This window comes from Hemiscyllium ocellatum, chromosome 33 (genome assembly GCF_020745735.1).
Source record: "Hemiscyllium ocellatum isolate sHemOce1 chromosome 33, sHemOce1.pat.X.cur, whole genome shotgun sequence".
In the NCBI taxonomy this organism is placed as follows: domain Eukaryota; kingdom Metazoa; phylum Chordata; class Chondrichthyes; order Orectolobiformes; family Hemiscylliidae; genus Hemiscyllium; species Hemiscyllium ocellatum.
The window spans coordinates 2908329-2929395 of record NC_083433.1 but is presented as its reverse complement, the minus strand read 5'-3'; the positions used below and the strand labels follow the sequence as shown (position 1 = coordinate 2929395).

Below are 21067 nucleotides of genomic sequence, written 5' to 3'. Positions count from 1 at the left end.
GCTTTTCCAGCACCACTCTAATCCAGCATTAGAGTTAGCAATGACACTGGCCACACTGGGCTATTTGCCCTGAACGATTTAATACTCGGGTTTATGCTTCCAGAGGGCTGGCTTCTCAATATCGCCTCCACCTGGAGTCTCTGGGTAGTGATTTAGGAGGTAGGGGGAGGGATTTGTTGGAAACTTCGACCCCTCCACCACCATTCCCTGTCCCGAAACCAGGAGCGTGCAACACTGCGTGAAGACAGGCCAGTCCTGTGGGGCTCAGGGGTCCTCAGTAAGAAGCCCCTGGGGCAGTGATGAGGGAGGGAGGGAGGGGGGTGCCAGCAGGTGAGGGTAAGATTCCGAACCCCCAGCCTCCCACACAAGCCCCCAGCCCCTCACCACGCTGCGCGCACTCTCCTGATCCTCACAGCCACCGGAATCAAAGCACAACTCGAAGGTCGCTCCCCAGCTGTCCCCAAAAACCCCTTGTGCCTCCCCCGCCCCTTCCCATGCTCCCAGCCCCCTCGGGCCCACTCCTCATGACAGCACACACTGCTCCTTGCTCTTTGGGGTGTCCTTGTTGCGACCTCTCTCTGACATCGAGGGACTGGCCTTTCCTGTGAAAACACAAAGACAGAGGGTGAGTAAGGGCTGCCAGGAGAGAGGGGTCAGCCTGGTCATGAAGGGCTAGAAAGAGGGGAGCAGGGGGTGGGGGTGGCGTTGGTGTGGGTCCTGCATTCTCCCGAGGGCTCCGGGACGTTGCCCACTCTCTTCCACTTTTTGCTCATCTGGAACGTCACTTCCCCATCTGGAGATGAGGCTAACGCTGGGCTCTGGGGAATAGTTCTGCTGTTGCAACAGGTCTCAAAAGGATGGGGGTTTGAATCCCACCTGGAGGGAAAATTCCAGAACTTCAAGCCCCAGGTCACCAGCAGTGGAGCAATGGGAATGGGGAAAAGCCAGGGATCTGGGATGGGGTTGGTGGAGGTGATCGGGTTTTGCTCTCAGGCTCACCTTTCTGTCCTGGATCTCCTCACTTTCTCCTTTGGCACTTTCTAACCTTCAGGCCTCTTAGTTTGGGATTATAGAGAGACAGCATGGCCTGGGTGGGCTGAAGGGTTTGCTTTGGTGCTGTATGACTCAACATTGAGTTCAACATCTTCAGGATCTGAACAACCCCTTCCCATCTTGTGTCTCATTTGCGTGGGTTTGTTCCCAGGAGAAATGACTTATTTTCTGCCGTTGACAAATAGCATTAACATCTATTCTGCACCTCGATCGCTCCTCTACCTCCATTAGCACTCCCTTTGTCTTTGGCTCTGAGTCCCCTCACCAATTGTTCCACTCGCTCCTCCTCCTCCACCAACAGCGTTATTTTCGAGACCCTTCCATTCTAATGAAGAGTTATACTGGATGTAAAGCATTAACCTGTTTGTCTTCCCTCAGACGCTGACCCCTGCTGACTGCCTTCAGCGCTGTCCCTGTCCCAATCTCCATCACCCCAGGGTCTGGGTTTGACTCATGACCTACGGAAGGGGACGAGCCACAAGGAGGGAGTTCAAAATCAAGGCGTTAAACCTCAAATGAAAACGGTCTAATCAGGAGAGGGGAAACCTGATTGCCAACTCCCATTGGATAGGAGAGGGTAAAAGGGGGTTAAGAGAATTGTGGGGAGGTGGTGGTCAAATAGTAAGGTCACTGCTGTCAGAATCTAGAACCCAGGCTCATGTTCTGAGGATGTGAGTTTGAATCCGACTGTAGCTTAATACAGTAGATTGTTGTAAGAACTCACCTGGTTCACTCATGTCCCTTAGGGAAGGAAATGGCCGTCCTAACCTGGTCTGGATTATAGGTGACTCCAAACCCACAAGGCCCTTGGACAGGTACATAGATAGGAAAAGTTCAGAGGGAATGGGCCGAACGCAGGTGAATGGGCCTAGTTCAGTTGAGCAATCCTGGTCAGCATGGAGGAGTTGGCTAAAGGCTCTGTTTCCATGCTGTTTGACTCTGAGGTCAACTCTTAACTGCCCCCTGGTCAACTCGGGACGGGAAGTGAATGGATGAATGAAGGATTGATTTTGAAAAGCCCACAGAGTGGGTGATAGGTACCTGCGCCCAGGTCTGTTGGGTTTTCAGTCTCCGTGAGCACTTTTCCACTTTTGCCTGAGTCTTTCTTAAACTTCAGTTTGAGATTTCTCCTGGAGGCTCTGGACTCGGAGACTGGTTGGGAGTCACTCTCCGCTCCCTTTAACCTCCTGGAGCTATTCCGGACCCAGTTTGAGAAGCTAAAGCGGGTAGAGGTTTGGTGGCTGGCGTTGGGCATCTTGCTGGGTGGCACCAGGTCTTCGAGAGGCTCTGGCTCCTCCAGTCCCCGGACATCGTTCTTCAGCAGCCAATCCTCGACTACCTGGACGGATTTGCTGTGATCCTGTTTCTTACTGTCCCTCATGGTTCCTCTCCTCTCTCGGAATCTCACGCTCCTCTCCCTCACCGTCACCTCGTCCGCGGGAGGCAGTTGGTGTTCCGAGGGGACCCGGTGCACTCCCTCCGTCACCAGGAGGTATTTGGGGTTATGGAACTTCCTCTTGAGGTCGTCGGAGCGCAGGGGGATGGGGCTGGCGCTGAGGCTGGGAGTCACACCTGTGAAAGCAGCCTTGATATCCAGCAACTCGTGGAGATCCACCAAATCCGAGTTGGCATAGAGCTGCCGGAATTCCATGTCAAAGTTTTCCAGGATCTGGCCGGTGTAGATGGCGACGGTGCTGCGGTTTAACCGGGAACTGCTCCACGTGAAGCTGGTGACAAATCACAAACCCAACTTTACATCCTCCCACCAGGAGGGTTTGAAGACAGTGTGTTCACTGAGCATCTGGAGGGGGGAGGGGGTAGAGGAGCTGTGTCTGCACGCAGAGGGTCCCCCCAACTCCCTGCTCTCGATCTATGATCACACACCATTGGCCTTGTCCTCCCTCAGTCAGGGCTGGTCACAGTGCACCCTCACAGACACACACTGACAGACAGACAGAGAGAAACAGTCACACAAGCAGGCAGAGAAACAGACAGACTGACAGACAGGCAGACACATGCACATACACTGACTGACTGACAGAGAGAAACAGACAGGGAGACAGAGAGAGAAACAGACACACAGACAGGCACACACAGAGACAGACAGACTGACACATACACAGAGACACGCAGAGAGACAGACCCTCATAGACGCACACACAGAGGCAGACAGACATACAGAGGGACTGACTCACATAGACACACATACACACACAGAGGTAGGCAGAGAGACAGACAGGCAAACACAGACTCACACAGATATACTGACAGGCAAACAGACAGACAGAAACACATGTTCAGAGAGACAAGCATGCACATATAAACAAGAAGACAGACATGCGCCAAATACATACACACACCAAGGAGAGACAGGCAGACATACACACACAAGTAAAATGTACTTACTTTCACTTAGAAAAACACACAGACTCTGTCTGTCTGTCTGTCTCTGTCTCCAACATACTCACTGAGCACTGAGGGGAGTGAGAGTGGAAATGAAGGGACTGTGGGACTGGCCAGACTCGTTCAGTTGGACACAGGGGTATGGACAATTGCCTCTTGTTCATAAACGTGCAGGTGATACAGACTGGTCACTTCCACCCCAGTGATGGGGAGATCTCAGAAAGATGATTCTGAGAAAAATCATAATCATAAAAGCAGGTTCATTCAGGAAGGCTGGCATACAGGTCCTGAGGGAAAGTAATGTTTAACTTGGTGGTATTTTTATAAAATGGTAACAGAGAGAGTTGATGAAGCGATGTGGTGCACATGGATTTGCAAAGCACTTGAAAAACACGGCAGACGTGACAAATTTCTAGCTCTGAGAATAAAAATGGGATGTTAGTCATTAGTCAGGAACGGGGCTGCATGACAGGAGACAATGGGGAAAGGGTGTTTCTGGGGCGGGAGAATGTTTTGGAATGTTGTCAGCTTTATACTGAAAACAAAACCTGCTGGAGATCACAGCGGGTCAGGCTGCATCCATGGAGAGAGAGCAAACTCACGTTTCAAGTCTCAATGATTCTTCATCAAACCTTGCTCTCTCTGTGTGGAATGCTGTCTGACTCACAGAGATCTCCAGCACTCTGTGTTCAATACAGATTCCAGCATCTGCAGTAACTTGCTGTCCCTCGGTCCTGATATATGGTTAATGGCCTCGATTTGGGCTGTGGTGGGAGGGACAGTTTGAAAGTTTTGTAGATGATATTACACTTGGGAGAATTGTAAGTTGTGAGGAGGTGTGGGACAGTGTGGAACTCCGAAAGGACATTGACATGTTGTGAAATGTCCAGAGAAGATTCAACACAGAGAGGATTCAACACAGAGAGGTGTGAGGTGATATTACTGAGGCAAAAGAACATAGAGAGACAGGATGAAATATAAAGAGACTTCCTGTTTTTGATTCTGATTTCCAGCATCCACAATTCTTTCGATGTTTATGAAATAATAAGTGACTGTTCTAAGAGTGTTTCGAAGCAAAGGTGGGTCAGTCATCAAGGCAGCAGACAGACTGGGAGAGCAGTTAATAAAGGAGCCAGTATCCTCGGCTTTATAACCACGGACACCGAATACAAGAGCAAAGGGGGTGATGTTGAACTTGTACAAGACCCTGGTTAGACCCCAGCTGGAGGATTGTGGGTGCCACGTTCTCAGGAAGGCGGAGAGCGAGGGAGGGAGAATCTTTCCAGCGAGGAGATGGTTCATTGCTGAAGGTGGGAAGAGGCTGGGACCGTTCTCCCTGGAAAGGAGGAGGATGAAGGAGTTTGGAGAGGGGTTTTCCACATCACGAGCGGTCTGTTTTGGTTCATAAAAGGACAGAGAATCAGAGCAACAGATTTTCAAAGAAGCGAGTGGGATGTGAGAAACAGGAATATCAGGCAGTGAGTGGAGACGGGTGCGGGGTGTACAGTTTGAGAGCTGGGGGGGTGGGGGCTGGTGTGGTGTGAGGCAACTCCACCCGAGGCTTTTGGGGAGTGATCTGAGAGGGAAGGGTGTGCGGGCTGTGAGGGTGTGAGGGAGGGAGATAACAATGAGGCAAATTCAGAGTGGGAGGAGCTCTCACACACTGCTATAACCATACAGAGGGAGTTACGGGGGGGGGGGCTCCGGGGGGAGTAACAGAGGGCGTTACAGGGGAAGTAACAGTGGGGGCTACGGTGGGGGGAGGGTTACAGGGGGGCTACGGGGGGAGTAACAGAGGGGGTTACAGGGGGGTTACAGAGGGAGTAACGGGGGGGTTACGGGAAAAAAGTTACAGGGGCAGTTACGGGGGGAGTTATGGGGGAGTTATGGGGGGGCTAGAGAGGGTGTTACGGGGGGGTTACAGAGGGAGTTATGGGGGGTTACAGGGGGAGTTACAGAGGGGATTACAGGGGATTACAGGGGGGTTACAGGGAGAGTTACAGGGGGAGTTACAGGGGAGTTATGCGGGGGCTAGAGAGGGGGTTACGGGGGGTTACGGGGGGGTTACAGGGGGGTACAAGGGGAGTTACAGGGGGGTACAGGGGGAGTTACATGAGGGTTACAGGGGGAGTTACAGAGGGGGTTACAGGGGGGTACAGGGGGAGTTACAGAGGGGGTTACAGGGAGAGTTACAGGGGAGTTACAGGGGAGTTACAGAGGGGTTACAGGGGGAGTTATGGTTATGGGGGTTACAGGGGGGTTACAGGGGGAGTTACAGAGGGGGTTAAAGGGGGTGTTACGGTGGGTTACAGGGGGATGTACAGGGGGAGTTACAGGGGGGTAGGCATTGGGAACAGAAAGCCACCTCCCATTGATAGAACCTGCTAACAGCAGTCCCCTGCTCCACTAACACCGCAGTGTTGGGGAGAGCTGGCCGCAGTTACCTGTATGATCCTGAGAGTACTTTGTCTCCATCCACAATCATAAACCTCTGGCTTAAGGAACCCGGGACATATCCCGATGCCAGATAGAGGCCTGTGCCAGCAATGGAGCGGACCCGCAGGTACTGCAGAGACACAAGAGGCTTAGAGACACAAGAGGCTTAGTCCCCCTCTCCCTCTCTCTCTCTATCTCACCCTATCATGGTCTCCCTGTCTCTCTGTTTCTCTCGCTCTCTTTATCATTGTCTTTCTCTCTTCCTGTCTCTCCCTCACTGTCCCCCTCTCTCTATCTCACTCTGTCACTATCTCCCTCTCTGTCTCCCTCTCTCTCTCTCTCTCACTCACTGTCTTGCTATCACATTCCCTCCCTCAGATGAAAACATTCCTGTGAATTGAGCAGTATCCCCCAATTCCCCTGGACTCTCGGCTAACTTTATACCCAGTGACCCACCATTCCAAACCTCCACCAGCTCCACCTCCCCCCGTCACCACCCGCCTCTCCCCACAGTCTGACCCCCCCTTAACCCTTCACCCTGAACCCCGATCTCCATACCCCCACACCCAACACTGACCCCACACGCAAACCCCCACACCCTGAGCCCCACACCCCGACCCCCTCACCCTGACCCCACACCCCAACACCCACACCCTGACCCTCACACCTCGACCCCTCACCCTGACCTCCTCACTCTGACCCACACACCCCATCCTCTGACCCCGACCCCCACACCCCAATCCCCTCACCCCGACCCCTCACCTCGACCCCTACACCCTGACCCCCCTCACCCCGACCCCCCTCAACCCGACCCCCACACCCCGACCCCTCACCCTGACCCCCACACCCTGACCCCCTCACCCCGACCCCCCACACCCCGACCCCCTCACCCCGACCCCGACCCCCACACCCTGACCCCCACACCCTGACCCCCACACCCTGACCCCCTCACCCTGACCCCCACACCCTGACCCTCTCACCCCGACCCCCACACCCCGACCCCCACACCCTGATCCCCACGCCCTGACCCCCACACCCCGACCCCCACACCCTGACCCCATCCTCTTTAAGACCACCTCCTGGTCCAGATCAGGACTGAGCCCATTGATTTACCCTGAATGCTTCTTGTGGTGCAGCAGCAGTGTCCCTGTCTCTGAGTCAGGAGGCCATTTCAAATCCCCCCTGCTTCAGAGGTGTGGCTAAGAACATCCCTGAACAAGGTGATGGGAAACTATCTCAATTTAGCCCAAGATCCTGCCTGGTGTGGTCAGGGGAGGGAGAGGGAGGGGGAGAGGGAGGGAGGGGAGGGGGAGAGGGAGGGAGGGGTAGGAGAGAGAGGGGTGGAGGGGGAAGGAAGGAGAGGGAGAGGGATGGGGTAGCAGAGAGAGAATGGGGGAAGGAGAGACAAGGGGGAAGAGGGCGAGGGATAGGAAAACGAGGGAAGGGAGTGGGAGGGAGGGGGGAAGTGGGGGTGGAGTTGGGGTGTGGGGTGAGGGCAGGGGGTGACAGCTGCCTCAGCAGGAGGGGCAGGGGATAGTGCAAACCCTCACATAGAGTCAGTCCCCTCACCCCTCAGTGGGGCACTCACACGAATCATCAAGTTGTTCAATTCCATTTTCTTGCACATTTCCAGGAAATACTTCACATTGTCCTGCTCCAGGATGATGTAAACAGGGACTCGCCGGCGGCTGGAAGCTTCTATCAGATCCTTAAATATATTCCGGTCCGTGAACTCATCCATGGCCACAGCAATCACCTGAATAAATCCAACTTTAATGAGCTGCTTCCAAAACATTCACCATCCGTTTCCCAGCTTTGTTTTTAATTCAGTCGCGGGATGAGGGTGTACTGCCAGGACCACCATTTATTACCCATCCCCAGAGGGCAGCTAACAATCAACATGGCGTCACGTGTAGGCCCAGACCAGGTAAGAACCTGAAACGTTGGCTTCTCCACCTCCTGGTGCTGCCTGGCTTGCTGTGTTCTCCCAGCCTCCTGCTAGTCTACCAGGTAAGGATGGCTGATTTCTGTTCCTAAAGGATGTTAGTGATGCAAATGTTACTTTTCCCAGACCTTTAATTCTAGATTTTTTTAATTGGATTAAAATTCCACCATCTGTAGTGGCAGGATTCAAACCCAAGTCCCCAGAACGTCTGCAATAGTAGCTCGATAAAACCACCAGGCCAAGACCTCCTCACTGTGTATTCTTAGGACTAAGTGACTGATGACTGGAAATTGGTTTCTGAGGGACAGAGACACTCAGAGACTGTAGGGCTGGGTGGGAGAATGAGGCTGACTCAAGTTATCTAGGAGCTGGACTTGATGGGCTGAATGCCCTCTTTCTGTCCAGTACTGACCCTGTATCTCTTCAGTTCGAATGGGAATTAAGTCCTCAACCTGATATAAACAGTCCATTTGTTATCACTGCATTAAAGGTTTTAACTGACACTGTGAGAGAGAGAGGAACGAAGGTGGAGGCAGAGGGAGGGGTGGAAGGAGGGAGATCGATGGAGAGAGGTGGAGGGAGGAGGTGCTGAGGTGAGGGAGAGGCTGAGGCAATGGAAAGCAGAGGATGAGGGGGAGAGAGGGCAGAGATGTGGAGGGAGGGAGTGAGGTGGAGTGATGGAGATGGAGGGAGAGACTGAGACGGGAGGAAGGGTGAGGTGGAGGGAGGGAGTGAGCCTCTTGCTTGGAATTAAAATGTCTTTAGGAATGAAAAGGATCGAAGGGGAGAAGCTCATGATAGTCATGATCCCAATTTAATTCCGGGACTGAAATCCCTCAGGGATATACTGGTCCATTATCATGAAGTTAACAATCACACAACACCAGGTTATAGTCCAACAGGTTTGTTTGGAAGCACTAGCTTTCGGAGCGACGCTCCTTCATCAGGTGGTTGGAGCAGGATTAGAAGACACCGAATTTCTAGCACGAGATCAGCGTGAGCAGAGTGCAGGATTTCTCAGTCACAATGCAGTGACTCAGCGTGAGCAGCTGTGGGAAGGATTTTCCAACTGAGGTGTCAATTGACATTACTCTGGGATTTTGTGCCCATTGTATTTCCTGTGGCATGAGGTAGGAACGGGCTGATCCGGTTTAGGTAATCACCTGTAATCCTTTCATTTGAATTACAGGGAAATAATCGCTTTGCAAATTTCAGCCTCCACACCACACCAGCCGAGAGGGGGAGGGTTGTTTGTACAAACTCTATCACCTTTCCCAAGATCACAGCTGAAAGATAATAGTCACCTCAGGCTCTCGCTCCCCCCATTTCACTCCTCGAGCTAACCCTCTCCTTCCATCTCACCCCTCCTCCATCTCACCCCTCCTCCATCTCATCCCCCCGTCTCACCCCCTCCATCTCACCCCCTCCATCTCACCCCCCTCCATCCCCCATCTCACCCCCCTCCATCTCACCCCCCTCCATCCCACCCCCCTCCATCTCACCCCCCCTCTATCTCACCCCCTCCATCCCACCCTCCATCTCACCTCCTCCATCCCTCTCCCTCCATCTCACCTCCTCCATCCCACTCCCTCCATCTCACCCCCTCCATCCCTCTCCCTCCATCTCACCTCCTCCATCCCACTCCCTCCATCTCACCCCCCTCTCCATCTCACCCCCCCATCTCACCCCCCCTCCATCTCACTCCCCTCCATCTCACTCCCTCCATCTCACCCCCCTCTATCCTTCCATCCCACCCCTCCACCTCGCCCTCTGCAGTGCTGCAACAGGAGGATAAATAGACCATTAATCCAGGAAAAGGTCTGGAGCCCTGGGTTTGAATCTTGCTCTGGTAAATAGTGGAATCTGAATTAGATTAGATTAGATGAGATCACTTACAGCATGGAAACAGGCCCTTCGGCCCAACAAGTCCACACTGACCCTCCGAAGAGTAACCCACCCAGACCCATTTCCCTCTGACTAATCCACCTAACACTGGGGGCAATTTAGCATGGCTAATCCACCCTGACCTGCACATCTTTGGACTGTGGGAGGAAACCAGAGCACCCAGAGGAAACCCACACAGACACAGGGAGAACGTGCAAATTCCACACAGACAGTCGCCTGAGGCGGGAATTGAACCTCGGACCCTGGTGCTGTGAGGCAGCAGTGCTAACCACTGAGCCAGGATATCTGCCATCCTTACCTGGTCTGGTCTACATGTGACTCCAGACCCACAGTAATGGGAATGACTCTTAACTGTTCTCTGGGCAATTAGGGATGGGTGATAAATGCTGGCCTAGCCTATGACACCCACATCCCGTGAGTGAGTAAATAAGGGGTCTACAGGAGCTTTCTAAAACACTGTAGTGCCTTTCCCCTCAGGTGGGGCACTTTAAATCTAGGGGCATGACTTTAGGTGAGAAGAGAGAGATTTGAAAAAGACACGAGGGGCAAATTCTTTTACACAGAGAATGGTTCGTGTGTGAAATTAACTTCCTGAGGAAGTGGTGGATGTGGTTACAGTTACAACATTTAAAAGACATAAGTTCACGAATAGGAAAGATTTGGAGGGATATGGGCCGGGACAGGTAGGTGGGACTAGTTTAGTTTGGAATTATGTTTGGCACGGACTGGTTGGGCTGAAGGGTCTGTCTCCATACTGTGTAACTCTCTGACTGTTGTGACAGTGAGCTCCATAAGGAGACACGAGAGTAATGTTGATGACATGGAGATAAAGCTGTTTGGAAGTGTTAAAGGATTGAATTTCTGAGGTTAGATACAGTTTGGGTCATGAAATACTGGATCAAATGGATTTGTGAAGTGGGGGCGCGGGGGGGGGGAGGTGGTGGTAAGAGAGAGAGTTATCAAGCAGAGGGGAACAAGGTAGTGTTCAGGAAGGTGACTCAACTCCTGCAGCTTACAAAGGGTTAATGTGTGGCTGTGTGTCGATCAGATCAGAGAGCTGCAACTTGTTGGGAGATTGAAATGATAACAACATCCTTCCTCTTCCCTTACCTGGGCTGCAGGCCCAGGCTGACGCTATTTGCTTAACATGATTCTGATCCAGAACGAGATAAACAAAACCCAAAGTCAGCATCACTGGGGTTTGACTCCCTTCCTGTGCCTGTACAGAGAGCTGACTCTCACCACCAAACCCTCACCGTCAGCACCAACCAAGCCTTCACTCAGAAAGAAATATTTTTAACAGCGGTGGGCTTGGGCAGCTTTCTGTCTTTAGTGATACTGTGCAGCAACGCAATAAATAGGAACAGCAGCAGGCCATTCAGCCCCTCGGGCCTGTGCTGCCATTCAATCAGATCATGCTGACTTTCGGTTTTCACTTCACCTCACTGTGACCCTTCTCTCTCCGAAAGGACAAAAATATGAACATTGCAGCTCGCACTCACCCCACAGCCCTCTGGGATAGAGAATTTGAACAATTCACACCCTTCACCTGAGCAAATTGATATCTCCTCATCTCAATCCTGAGCTCCTGTCCCAGGGAGTGTGCCCCATGATCACGATGGTCCAGCTCCAGGGCTAACGTTCTGATTGGGTGACAGTATTCCCCTTCACTATCTGCTCATGCACTTAGTGGGGCCTCTGGTGCGTTCAACCACTCAACTAAGAGAAGATGGTACTAGTCAGTGATGCCAACTGTGGTTGAATAGCCCCCTGAGCTGATGCAGCAAAGGACAGCTCATGGCAGTGGAACTGAAGCTCAGCAGCACTGGAGTTGGGTGTTGGGAGACCAGGGAGGGCTTCAAAAATATTCTCACTGTGAATCTCCAGCTCAACATCCCGGGTGTTACCATTGACCAGAAACTGAACCGGACTCACCACGTCAACTACAACAGCGGGTCAGAGGCTGGGAATCCTGCAGCGAGTAACTCCCCTCCTGACTCCCCAAGGCCCTGTCCATCATCTACAAGGTACAAGTCAGGGGTGTGAGGGAATACTCCCCACTTTCCCTGGATCGACTCATACAGCACGGAAACAGACCCTTCAGCCCGACCCATCCATGACAATCAGCTTTCCTAAACGGAACCAGTCCCATTTACCAGCCCTTGGCCCATATCCCTCCAAACCCTTCCTATCCATGTACCTGTACCTATCCTTCCTATCCATGTACCTGTCCAAACATTTTAAATGTTGTAATTGTACCAGCCTCCACCACTTCCTCTGGCAGCTCATTCCATACACGCACCACCTTCTGTGTGAAAAAGTTGCCCCTTAGGTCCCTTTTAAATCTTTTCCCTCTCACCCTAAACCTATGCCCTCCAGGTTTGGACCCACCAGCCCTGGGGAAGAAACTTTGCCTATTCACCCTATTTATGTCCCTCATGATTTTATAAGGTCATACCTCATCCTCCTAAGCTCCTGGCAAAGAAATGTCCCAGCCTATCCAGCCTCTCCTTCTAACTCAAACTCTCCTGTCTCGGTAACATCCTTGTCAATCTTTTTTGCACCCTTTCCAGTTTAATGCCATCCTTCCTACAGTACGGTGACCAGAATTGTACCCAGTACTCCAGATGTGGCCTTACCAATGTCCTGTCCAGCCATAACATGATGACCCCAACTGCTCCGTGTTCAGTTTGCCAAATGCCTTCTTTTCCATCCTGTCTAGCTGTGACACCACTTTCAAGGGACTATGTACCCGCGTCCTTAGATCTCTCCATCCAACAACACTCCCTAGGGCCCGACCATTAACTGTGTGAGGAGAAAGTGAGGATTGCAGATGCTGGAGATGAGAGATAAAACGTGTGGGGCTGGAAAAGCACAGTCGCTCAGGCAGCATCCGAGCAGCAGGAGAATCGATCTTTCGAAGATAAGCCCTTCATCAGGAATGTGATAGTTAACTGTGTAAGTCCTGCCTCAGTTTGTCTTATCAAAGTGCAGCACCTCACATTTATCTGAATTAATCTCCATCTGCAACTCCTCAGCCCACTGGCCCAGTTGATCAAGATTCTATTGTACTCTTAGATAGCCTTCTTCTCTGTCCACTGTGCCACCAGTTTTGGTGTCAAACTTACTGACCATGTCTCCTATATTCGGATCCAAATCGTTTATATAAATGAGGGACAACAGTGGACCCAGCACCGAACCATGTGGCTCATCACTGGTCACAGGTGTCCATTCTGAACGACAACCCTCTACCTCTGGGTGGCACGGTGGCTCAGTGGTTAGCACTGCTGCCTCACAGCACCAGGGTCCCAGGTTCAATTCCCCCATTGGGTAACTGTGTGGAGTTTACACACTCTCCCCGTGTCTGTGTGGGTTTCCTCCGGGTGCTCCAGTTTCCTCCCAATGTGCAGGTCAGGTGAGTTAGTGTTAGGTGCATTAGTCAGAGGGAAATGTAGGGGAAGGGGTCTGGGTGGGTTACTCTTCGGAGGGTCGGTGTGGACTTGTTGGACCAAAGGGCCTGTTTCCACACTGTAGGGAATCTAATCTAATCTAACCACTACCCTCTGTCTCCTATTGTCAAGTCAATTTTGTATCCAATTGGCTCGCTCCCCTGGATCCCATGTGATCTAATCTTACTAACCCGTCTGCCGTGCAGAACCTTGTCAAAGGTTTGGCAAAACTTCATGTAGGCAATGCCCACTGAACTGTCCTCATCAATCCCCTTGGTCACCTCTTCAAAACCCTCCATCAAGTTAATGAGACATGATTTCCCACACACAAAGCCATGTTGACTCACCCTAATCAGTCCTTGCCTTTCCAAATACATGGAGATCCTGTCTCTCAGAATTCCCTCCAACAACTTACTCACCACAGCCGTCAGGCTCTCCGGTCTGTAGTCCCCTGGCTTCTCCTTACTGCCTTCCTTAAATAATGGCACAACATTAACCACCCTCCGGTCCTCTGGCACCTCACCTGTTGCTGTCGATGGTAGAAATATCTCTGCTAGGAACCCTGCAATTTCTTCCCTAACTTCCAGTAAAAAATGAGGTCTGCAGATGCTGGAGATCACAGCTGCAAATGTGTTGCTGGTCAAAGCACAGCAGGTTAGGCAGCATCTCTGTCCTGGGATACACCTGATCAACTCCTGGGGATTTTTCTGCCTTTATGCATTTTAAGACCACCTATACCTTCTCTACTGTAATGTGGGCCCTTTTCAAGACATCCCTGTTTATTCCCCCAAGTTCCCCAGCTTCCGTCTCTTTCTCTGCTGTAAACACTGACATGAAATATTTGTTCAGGATCACTCCCATCTCCTGTAGGTGCACACACAGCTGGCCTCATTGATGCTTAAGGGGTCCTATTCTCTCCCTAGTTACTCTTTTGCCTGTAATTTACTTGTAGAATCCCTTTGGATTCTCCTCTGCCTTATCTGCCAAAGTTATTGCATGTCCCCTATTTGCCCTCCTGATTTCCCTCCTCAGTGTACTCCTACAGCCCACATATTCCTCAAGGGATTCACTTGTACCCAGCTGTCTCTTCCTGACATATGCCTCCTTTTTCTTAACCAGAGCCTCAGTATCTATCGTCATCCAGTGTACCCTACTCCTGCCAACCTTACCCTTCACACTAACAGGAACATACTGTTCCTAAACTGGCATCATCTCACTTTTGAAAGCCTCCCACTTACCAGATACCCCTTTACCTACGATCAACTTCCTCCAATCAACGTTTGGAAGTTTCTGTCAAAATTGGCCTTGCCCCAATTGAGAACTTTAACTTGTGGACCAGACCTATCCTGTTCCATAACTGATTTTAAACTAATAGAAGCTCAACACTATCCAGGACAAAAGAGCTGCACATTTGGAACTACATTCTCAAATATCCACTTTCTTCATTATTGAGTCTCAGTCAAAGCAGGGTGTACTATCTACAAGATGTTCTATAGTAACTCCACAACGGTCCATCAGCAACACCTTTCAAACCCACAACCACCTCCATCTAGAAGCATGAGGGCAGTGGATACATGGGAACACCACCCCCTGCAAGTTCCCTCTGAACCACCCACCATCCTGACTTGGAAATATGTCTTGAATTGGAAATATGAATGTGCAGATCGACTGGCAGAGGTCTTCCTGGGCATCTTCAGCCTCTCCCTGCAGCAGGCCACTGTCCCTGCCTGTTTCAATAATGCCAACATTATCCCTGTGCCTAAGGAGGCTCATGCAGCATGTCTCAATGACTACCATCCAGTGGCCCTAACTTCAGTGGTAGGAAATGCTTTGAAAGGTTGGTCATGGCATTAAACAACTCCAGCCACCCCACTACCCCTGACCCACTCCTATTTGCCTATCAGACCAACAGATCCACGTCAGATGCCATATCACTTGTCCTTCACTTGACCCTAGAACATCCTGACATGAAGAACAGCTACATAAGAATCCTACTCATTGAAGGCTGAACTGTAATCAACACTATTATCCCTTTGAGACTGAGTTCTAAACTTAGTGATCTCAGACTAAGCCCCAGTCTCTGCAACTGGGTTTCCTGACCCACAGGCCACAATCAGTGAAGATTAGGGACAATATTTCATCCTCACTAACACTCAACACTGGAACCCCCTCCAGGGGTGCATACTCAGCCCCCCTACTGTACTCACTGTATACCCATGACTGTGTTGCCAAATACCAGACTAATGCAATTTACAAGCTCGCTGATGACATCACCATATTCGGTCAAACCTCACATGGCAACGAAACAGACTACAGACAGGAGGTGGAAGACCTGGAAAAATGGTGCACTGAACTAGCTCCCAATGCCAGCAAAACCAAGGAACTCATTACTGACTTTCGGTGGGATATTACTCATGCCCCCCTGCACATTAACAGCACAGAGGTGGAATGAGTGGAGACTGTCAAGCTCCTGGGAGTGGTCATCCACAACAAGCTTTCTTGGACTGTTCATGTGGACACACTGGTTACAAAGGCCCAACAACATCTCCTTTTCCTCAGGCAGCTGAGGAAATTTGACATGACAGCAAATAACTTCGCCAACTTTTATAGGTGTGCCACTGAGAGCATTCTGTCTGGATGTATCACTACCTGGTATGGTAACTGTACCATTCAAGATCGGAGATGGTTACAGAGAATGGTGAACTCAGCCCTCACAATCACAAAGGCTAACCTCCCATCTACAGAATTCATCTACCAGGCCCACTGTCAAGGGCAGGCCACCAGCATTTTCAAAGATCCATCCCAACCTAGCAATGCTTTTCCACAACCTCTACCATCGAGAAGATACAGAAGCCTGAACACATGCACCAGCCGGTTTCGAAACAGTTACTCCCCTACTGTTGTTAGAATACTGAATGGACTCACAAACTTTTAGTATCCGTGTGTTTGCCGCTGTTTACCTATCATTTACTTATCTATGCTATCTAATTATGCGATCTGCCTGTAGTGCTCGCAAGACAAAGGTTTTCCCCGTGCCTCAGTACATGTGACAATAAATTCAATTCGCTGTTCCTTCAGCGTCTCTGGGTCAGAATCCTGGAATTCCCTCCCTCAGGGCATTGTGGGTCTACCCACAGCACATGGACTGCAGCGGTTCAAGAAGGCAGCTTCTCACCGAGAGATGGGTAATAAGTGGTGACCCAGCCAATGACACCCACATCTCTGAACGACCTACAGCACACAGACTGCAATGATTCAAGAAGGCAACTCCCCCAACCTCCACCTCCACCCACTCCTACATCTCAAGGGGTTACTAGTGACAGGCAATAGATACTGGGCCCAGCCAATGATGCTCATGTCCTGTGAGTGAATTCTTTTAGAAGTACAAGCTGAGTAGGAATGGGAATAGTTTGCTGAGTGGCTTGAATTCTCTATTCCTGAGATGCTGCCTAACCTGCTGTGCTTTGACCAGCAACACATTTGCAGCTGTGATCTCCAGCATCTGCAGACCTCATTTTTTACTTGAAATCAGAACAAACAGGATTTAGAGAAAAGACTGTAATTGTTTATTTACCAGGGACCATGTAGTGAGGGCCAGTTTCTGCCATCTCACAGTTAACGCCATGACTAATGAAGGTGGCTCTGATGACTGGTGTATGACACCAGATGGGAATCAAAGTTAAGTGATGACAGGAAGTGGGGAGTAAGGTTGGGAAGGAGCAAGTATGAAAGGCCCACCAGACCTAGCCAGAGTCCTTCTCTTCCTCCAAAACCTCCTGGCCAAGCCGCCCACCCCCCGACTCACCAGAAATAAACTGTGGGGGAGGAGGGGGTGAGAAATCGCATCTAAGTTTAGATGGATCTGTAAGAAAAACATTTCCTCCTTATGATTCCCAGAGAAACTCCAGGAGATTCCGGTTCCCTCTGACACCTCACAGAATCATTCCACCCACACGCCCAGCAACCCAATCATCTCCCCCACCAGACATACCCAAAGGCTGGTTACTACGGCAACGTTTAGTGAACAGTTTCATATCCTTCTGTAAACGCTTTGTCTAAAGCGTGAACAATCCATATTTGCACAACTTCAGAAAACTGCCCAGCCCACTTCATATCAGGAAATGTTTTTCAAGAGAAAAATATCGTTTCTTTTTACCCCAATCACACTGAGTCAGAGTGGGGTCTCAATAGCCCCCATCCCTAATTGCCCCTTGTGGTGGACCAGCTGGAATACACTGAGTTCCTTACCTTGGGAAAGACAGACGTTGGAGGCGGTCCACAGAAGGTTCGCACTCTTAACCCTTTAAACCACTGTGTATCCCTCTGAAACCACTGCGTAACCCTCTTAAACCACTGTGTAACCCTCTGAAACCACTGTGTAACCCTCTTAAACCACTGTGTAACCCTCTTAAACCACTGTGTAACCCTCTGAAACCACTGCGTAACCCTCTTAAACCACTGTGTAACCCTCTTAAACCACTGCGTAACCCTCTTAAACCACTGTGTAACCCTCTGAAACTACTGCGTAACCCTCTTAAACTGCATAACCCTCTTAAACCACTGTGTAACCCTCTTAAACCACTGTGTAACCCTCTGAAACCACTGCGTAACCCTCTGAAACCACTGTGTAACTCATAGTGTAAATCTCGTCAGGTCTCATCAGTGTGCAGTGGGAGTTAGTCACATTGCCCAGAATGATAGTTACTAATGAACCTTAACAGGATCTGATAAACTTCAATCAGGAGCTCCAGCACAAGCAGTACCTTCAATTCCCAGGGTTACTGGCTTCTTCCTCTGAAGAGGAGGCCATGGTCTTGTGGTATTATCACTGGACTGATAATCCAAGCAATGTTCGGGAGATTAGGGTTTGAATCCAGTCAGAACAGATGGAGTTTGAATTCAATATAAATCTGGAACTATGAATCTAATGATGATCAGGAATCCGTTGTTGACTGTTGGAATCACTAATCTGGGTCACTAATGTCCTTAAGGGAAGGAAACTGCCATCCTTACCTGGTCTGGTCTACACCTGACTCCAGACCCAGAGCAATGGAATTGACTCTTAACTTGCTTCTGGGAAATTAGGGATGGGCAATAAATACTCAGCTGGCCAACGATGCCCTTATCCCATGAATGAATTTAAAGTGAGTGACATGTCGACCAAAACGGGCCAATTTTCCTTCTGAGGTCACTCCAATGGGGTCGTGGTCACATTAACTGATCGCAGACTTTAAAACCTGATCCACATTTCACCTTGTGTCTCCGTAGGATTCGATCTCATAACCCAGGCTCTTGGATTGATGTCAGTCCAACACCCACGGTCAGTGGAGGGGCAGGGTGAGCCAACTGGATTAAGCACCTGACTGAAAGGATGGGATTTAATGGGTTTCTTTCAAGGTAGGGAGGGGGCGTAGCAAACTGACGTTTAGAGAGAGGGAGATCTGGAGATGAGTGAAGGGGGCTGTGCAGAGTCTGTTGCAAAACTGAAAGAAACCAGGACTCAAGGTGCCACAGGCAACCTGACACCTGGGTAGATCATACAAACACCGCGAATCGAGAAACCAAGCTGAAATAAAGGAGCTCCAACTTCAAACCGAAACAAACAAAACATTCGGCAGGGGGAGGGCTCGGTGTGGGGCAGGACACAGGCTCACCTCAGATTCAAGGAGCAAGAATTCAGAACTACACTCTCTCCCTGCACTTTACAGTACACTTACACTGTCACAGGGTCAGTGCTGAGGGGTGTCGCACTGTCGCAGGTTCAGGGCTGAGGGAACGCCGCACTGTTGGAGGGTCAGTGCTGAGGGAATGTCGCACTGTCGCAGGTTCAGGGCTGAGTGAGTGTCGCACTGTCAGAGGGTCAGTGCTGAGGGAACGCCGCACTATCGGAGGGTCAGTGCTGAGGGAACGCTGCACTGTTGGAGGGTCAGTGCTGAGGGAGTACTGCACTGTCGGAGGGTCAGTGCTGAGTGAGTGTCGCACTGTCGGAGGGTCAGTGCTGAGGGCGTGACTTACTGTCGGAGGGTCAGTGCTGAGGGAGTGCCATACTGTCGGAGGGTCTGTGCTGAGGGAGTGTCGCACTGTCGGAGGGTCAGGGCTGGGTGAGTGCCACACTGTCGGAGGGTCAGTGCTGAGGGAGTGCCGCACTGTCGGAGGGTCAGTGCTGAGGGAGTGTCGCACTGTCGGAGGGTCAGGGCTGGGGGAGTGCCACACTGTCGAAGGGTCAGTGCTGAGGGAGTGCCACACTGTCGGAGGGTCAGTGCTGAGGGAGTGCCGCACTGTCGGAGGGTCAGTGCTGAGGGAGTGCCGCACTGTCGGAGATCCCTCACTAGTGTCCTGTCTGAGACACATCCCTGCACCAACTTGGTCAAGGCAGATTCTCCAGTCATTATCACAATATTATTTGTGGGATCTTGCTGTGTCCAGTTGCCACGTGTCCTCTGTTCCAACAGTGACTGAACCTGGAAACACTGTGACGGTGGGGAGTTCTATAGAAAGAGTTTGTGACCATCACTCACCTTCCTGGCCTCTTGAATCATCTTACGCACAATCTCCTTGATGTTGGGGTCATGGTTTCTCGGGGGGTGCATGTGGATATTGACCCTGGTGACCCCTCGGTAGGTGACAGGTTCTGACCAGCCCAGGTCCAGGTCAGGTATCGGTGTGTCACTTTGCTCGGGCCAATATGTCGACTTGCTGTCACTCACTGCGCTCCTGTCTTTGGTGCTGTCCTTCCCCTCAGCCTCATACCTGTGGTAGCTCCTGCGAATGTGCTCAGTCTCCTTTGAGGAAATAAACTCTTTGATTCCTTCTTTCTCCAGGAGCTTGTGAAAATTAACTTCACCAGATTTCAGCAGCACGTCCAGGGCTAGGCGCTGGTTTTCACAGTAATAAAACTCTGGATTTTTGTCAGTAATTCGCACATTAATGTGACTATCTGCCAAACACTCCAACTGTGAGCTGCCCATGTTCAGTGACTGATCCTTTCTCTCCCTCTCTCTCTCTCTCTCCCTCCCCTCTCTCTCTCTCTCTCTCTCTCTCTCTCTCCCCCCCTCTCTTTCTCCCTCTCTCCCTCCCTCTCCTTCCTCTCTCTCTCTCTCTCTCTCTTTCTGATTTACCGTACGGATATTAAGCAAAGTCCAACAGGTAAGGCAACTTTCTCTCTCAGGTGTATCCTCCCCTAAGGACAACAATTGACAAGCGACTTGAACTAACCACAAAGTAGATTTACTCAGTGCTGCCCATTCTGCTTTGCGGGAGGCGGGGTTTTGGCTATAATGGAGGGTTGTCTTTCGATCAGGTGAGTACAAGAGTGAGTCACATTCCCAGAAGCTATGGCTGTTTTGAAGGGCTGGGTAAACTTGTTTCATGTTGTGAAGGCTGACAGATTTAACACAGAGGTGAGGAGGAATTAGGAGCAAATTACTGTAGGTGTTGGAATCGGAATTGTAAGCAGCAAAAGCTGGATATCACAGCAGGTCAGACAGCATCCCATGGAGAGAAAGTGAGTCTAGGTGACGTTCACATCAGCTCTGATGAAGAACCATTGAGACTTGAAACATTCGCTTGTTCTCTCTCCCCCATGGATGCTCTCTGAGCTGCTGTGATCTCCAGCATTTGCTGTTTTCAATGAGGAGGAATCACTTCATGAATCTCTGTAGAATTGGATGTGAGCATAAGAGGTACAGTTAGTAAGTTTGCAGATGACACCAAAATCGGTGGTGTAGTGGACAGCGAAGAGGGTTACCTCAGATTCCAACAGGATCTGGAACAGATGGGCCAATGGGCTGAGAAGTGGCAGATGGAGTTTAATTCAGATAAATGCGAGGTGCTGCATTTTGGGAAAGCACATCTTAGCAGGACTTATACACTTAAT

At 50.7% G+C, this 21067-nt stretch overlaps 1 protein-coding gene across 1 annotated transcript; it reads right to left on the bottom strand.

The window, feature by feature from the left end:
• Positions 1-498: 498 nt before the first annotated feature.
• LOC132831417 (protein FAM83F-like) lies at positions 499-20201 on the bottom strand. Its single transcript, XM_060849551.1, has 5 exons — positions 19710-20201; positions 7481-7648; positions 5901-6022; positions 2095-2780; positions 499-602 (listed from the first exon to the last, which is right to left on the bottom strand). Exons 1-5 carry the CDS (start codon positions 20157-20159, stop codon positions 523-525), a joined length of 1506 nt encoding a protein of 501 aa, XP_060705534.1. The 5' UTR covers positions 20160-20201; the 3' UTR covers positions 499-522.
• Positions 20202-21067: the final 866 nt, after the last annotated feature.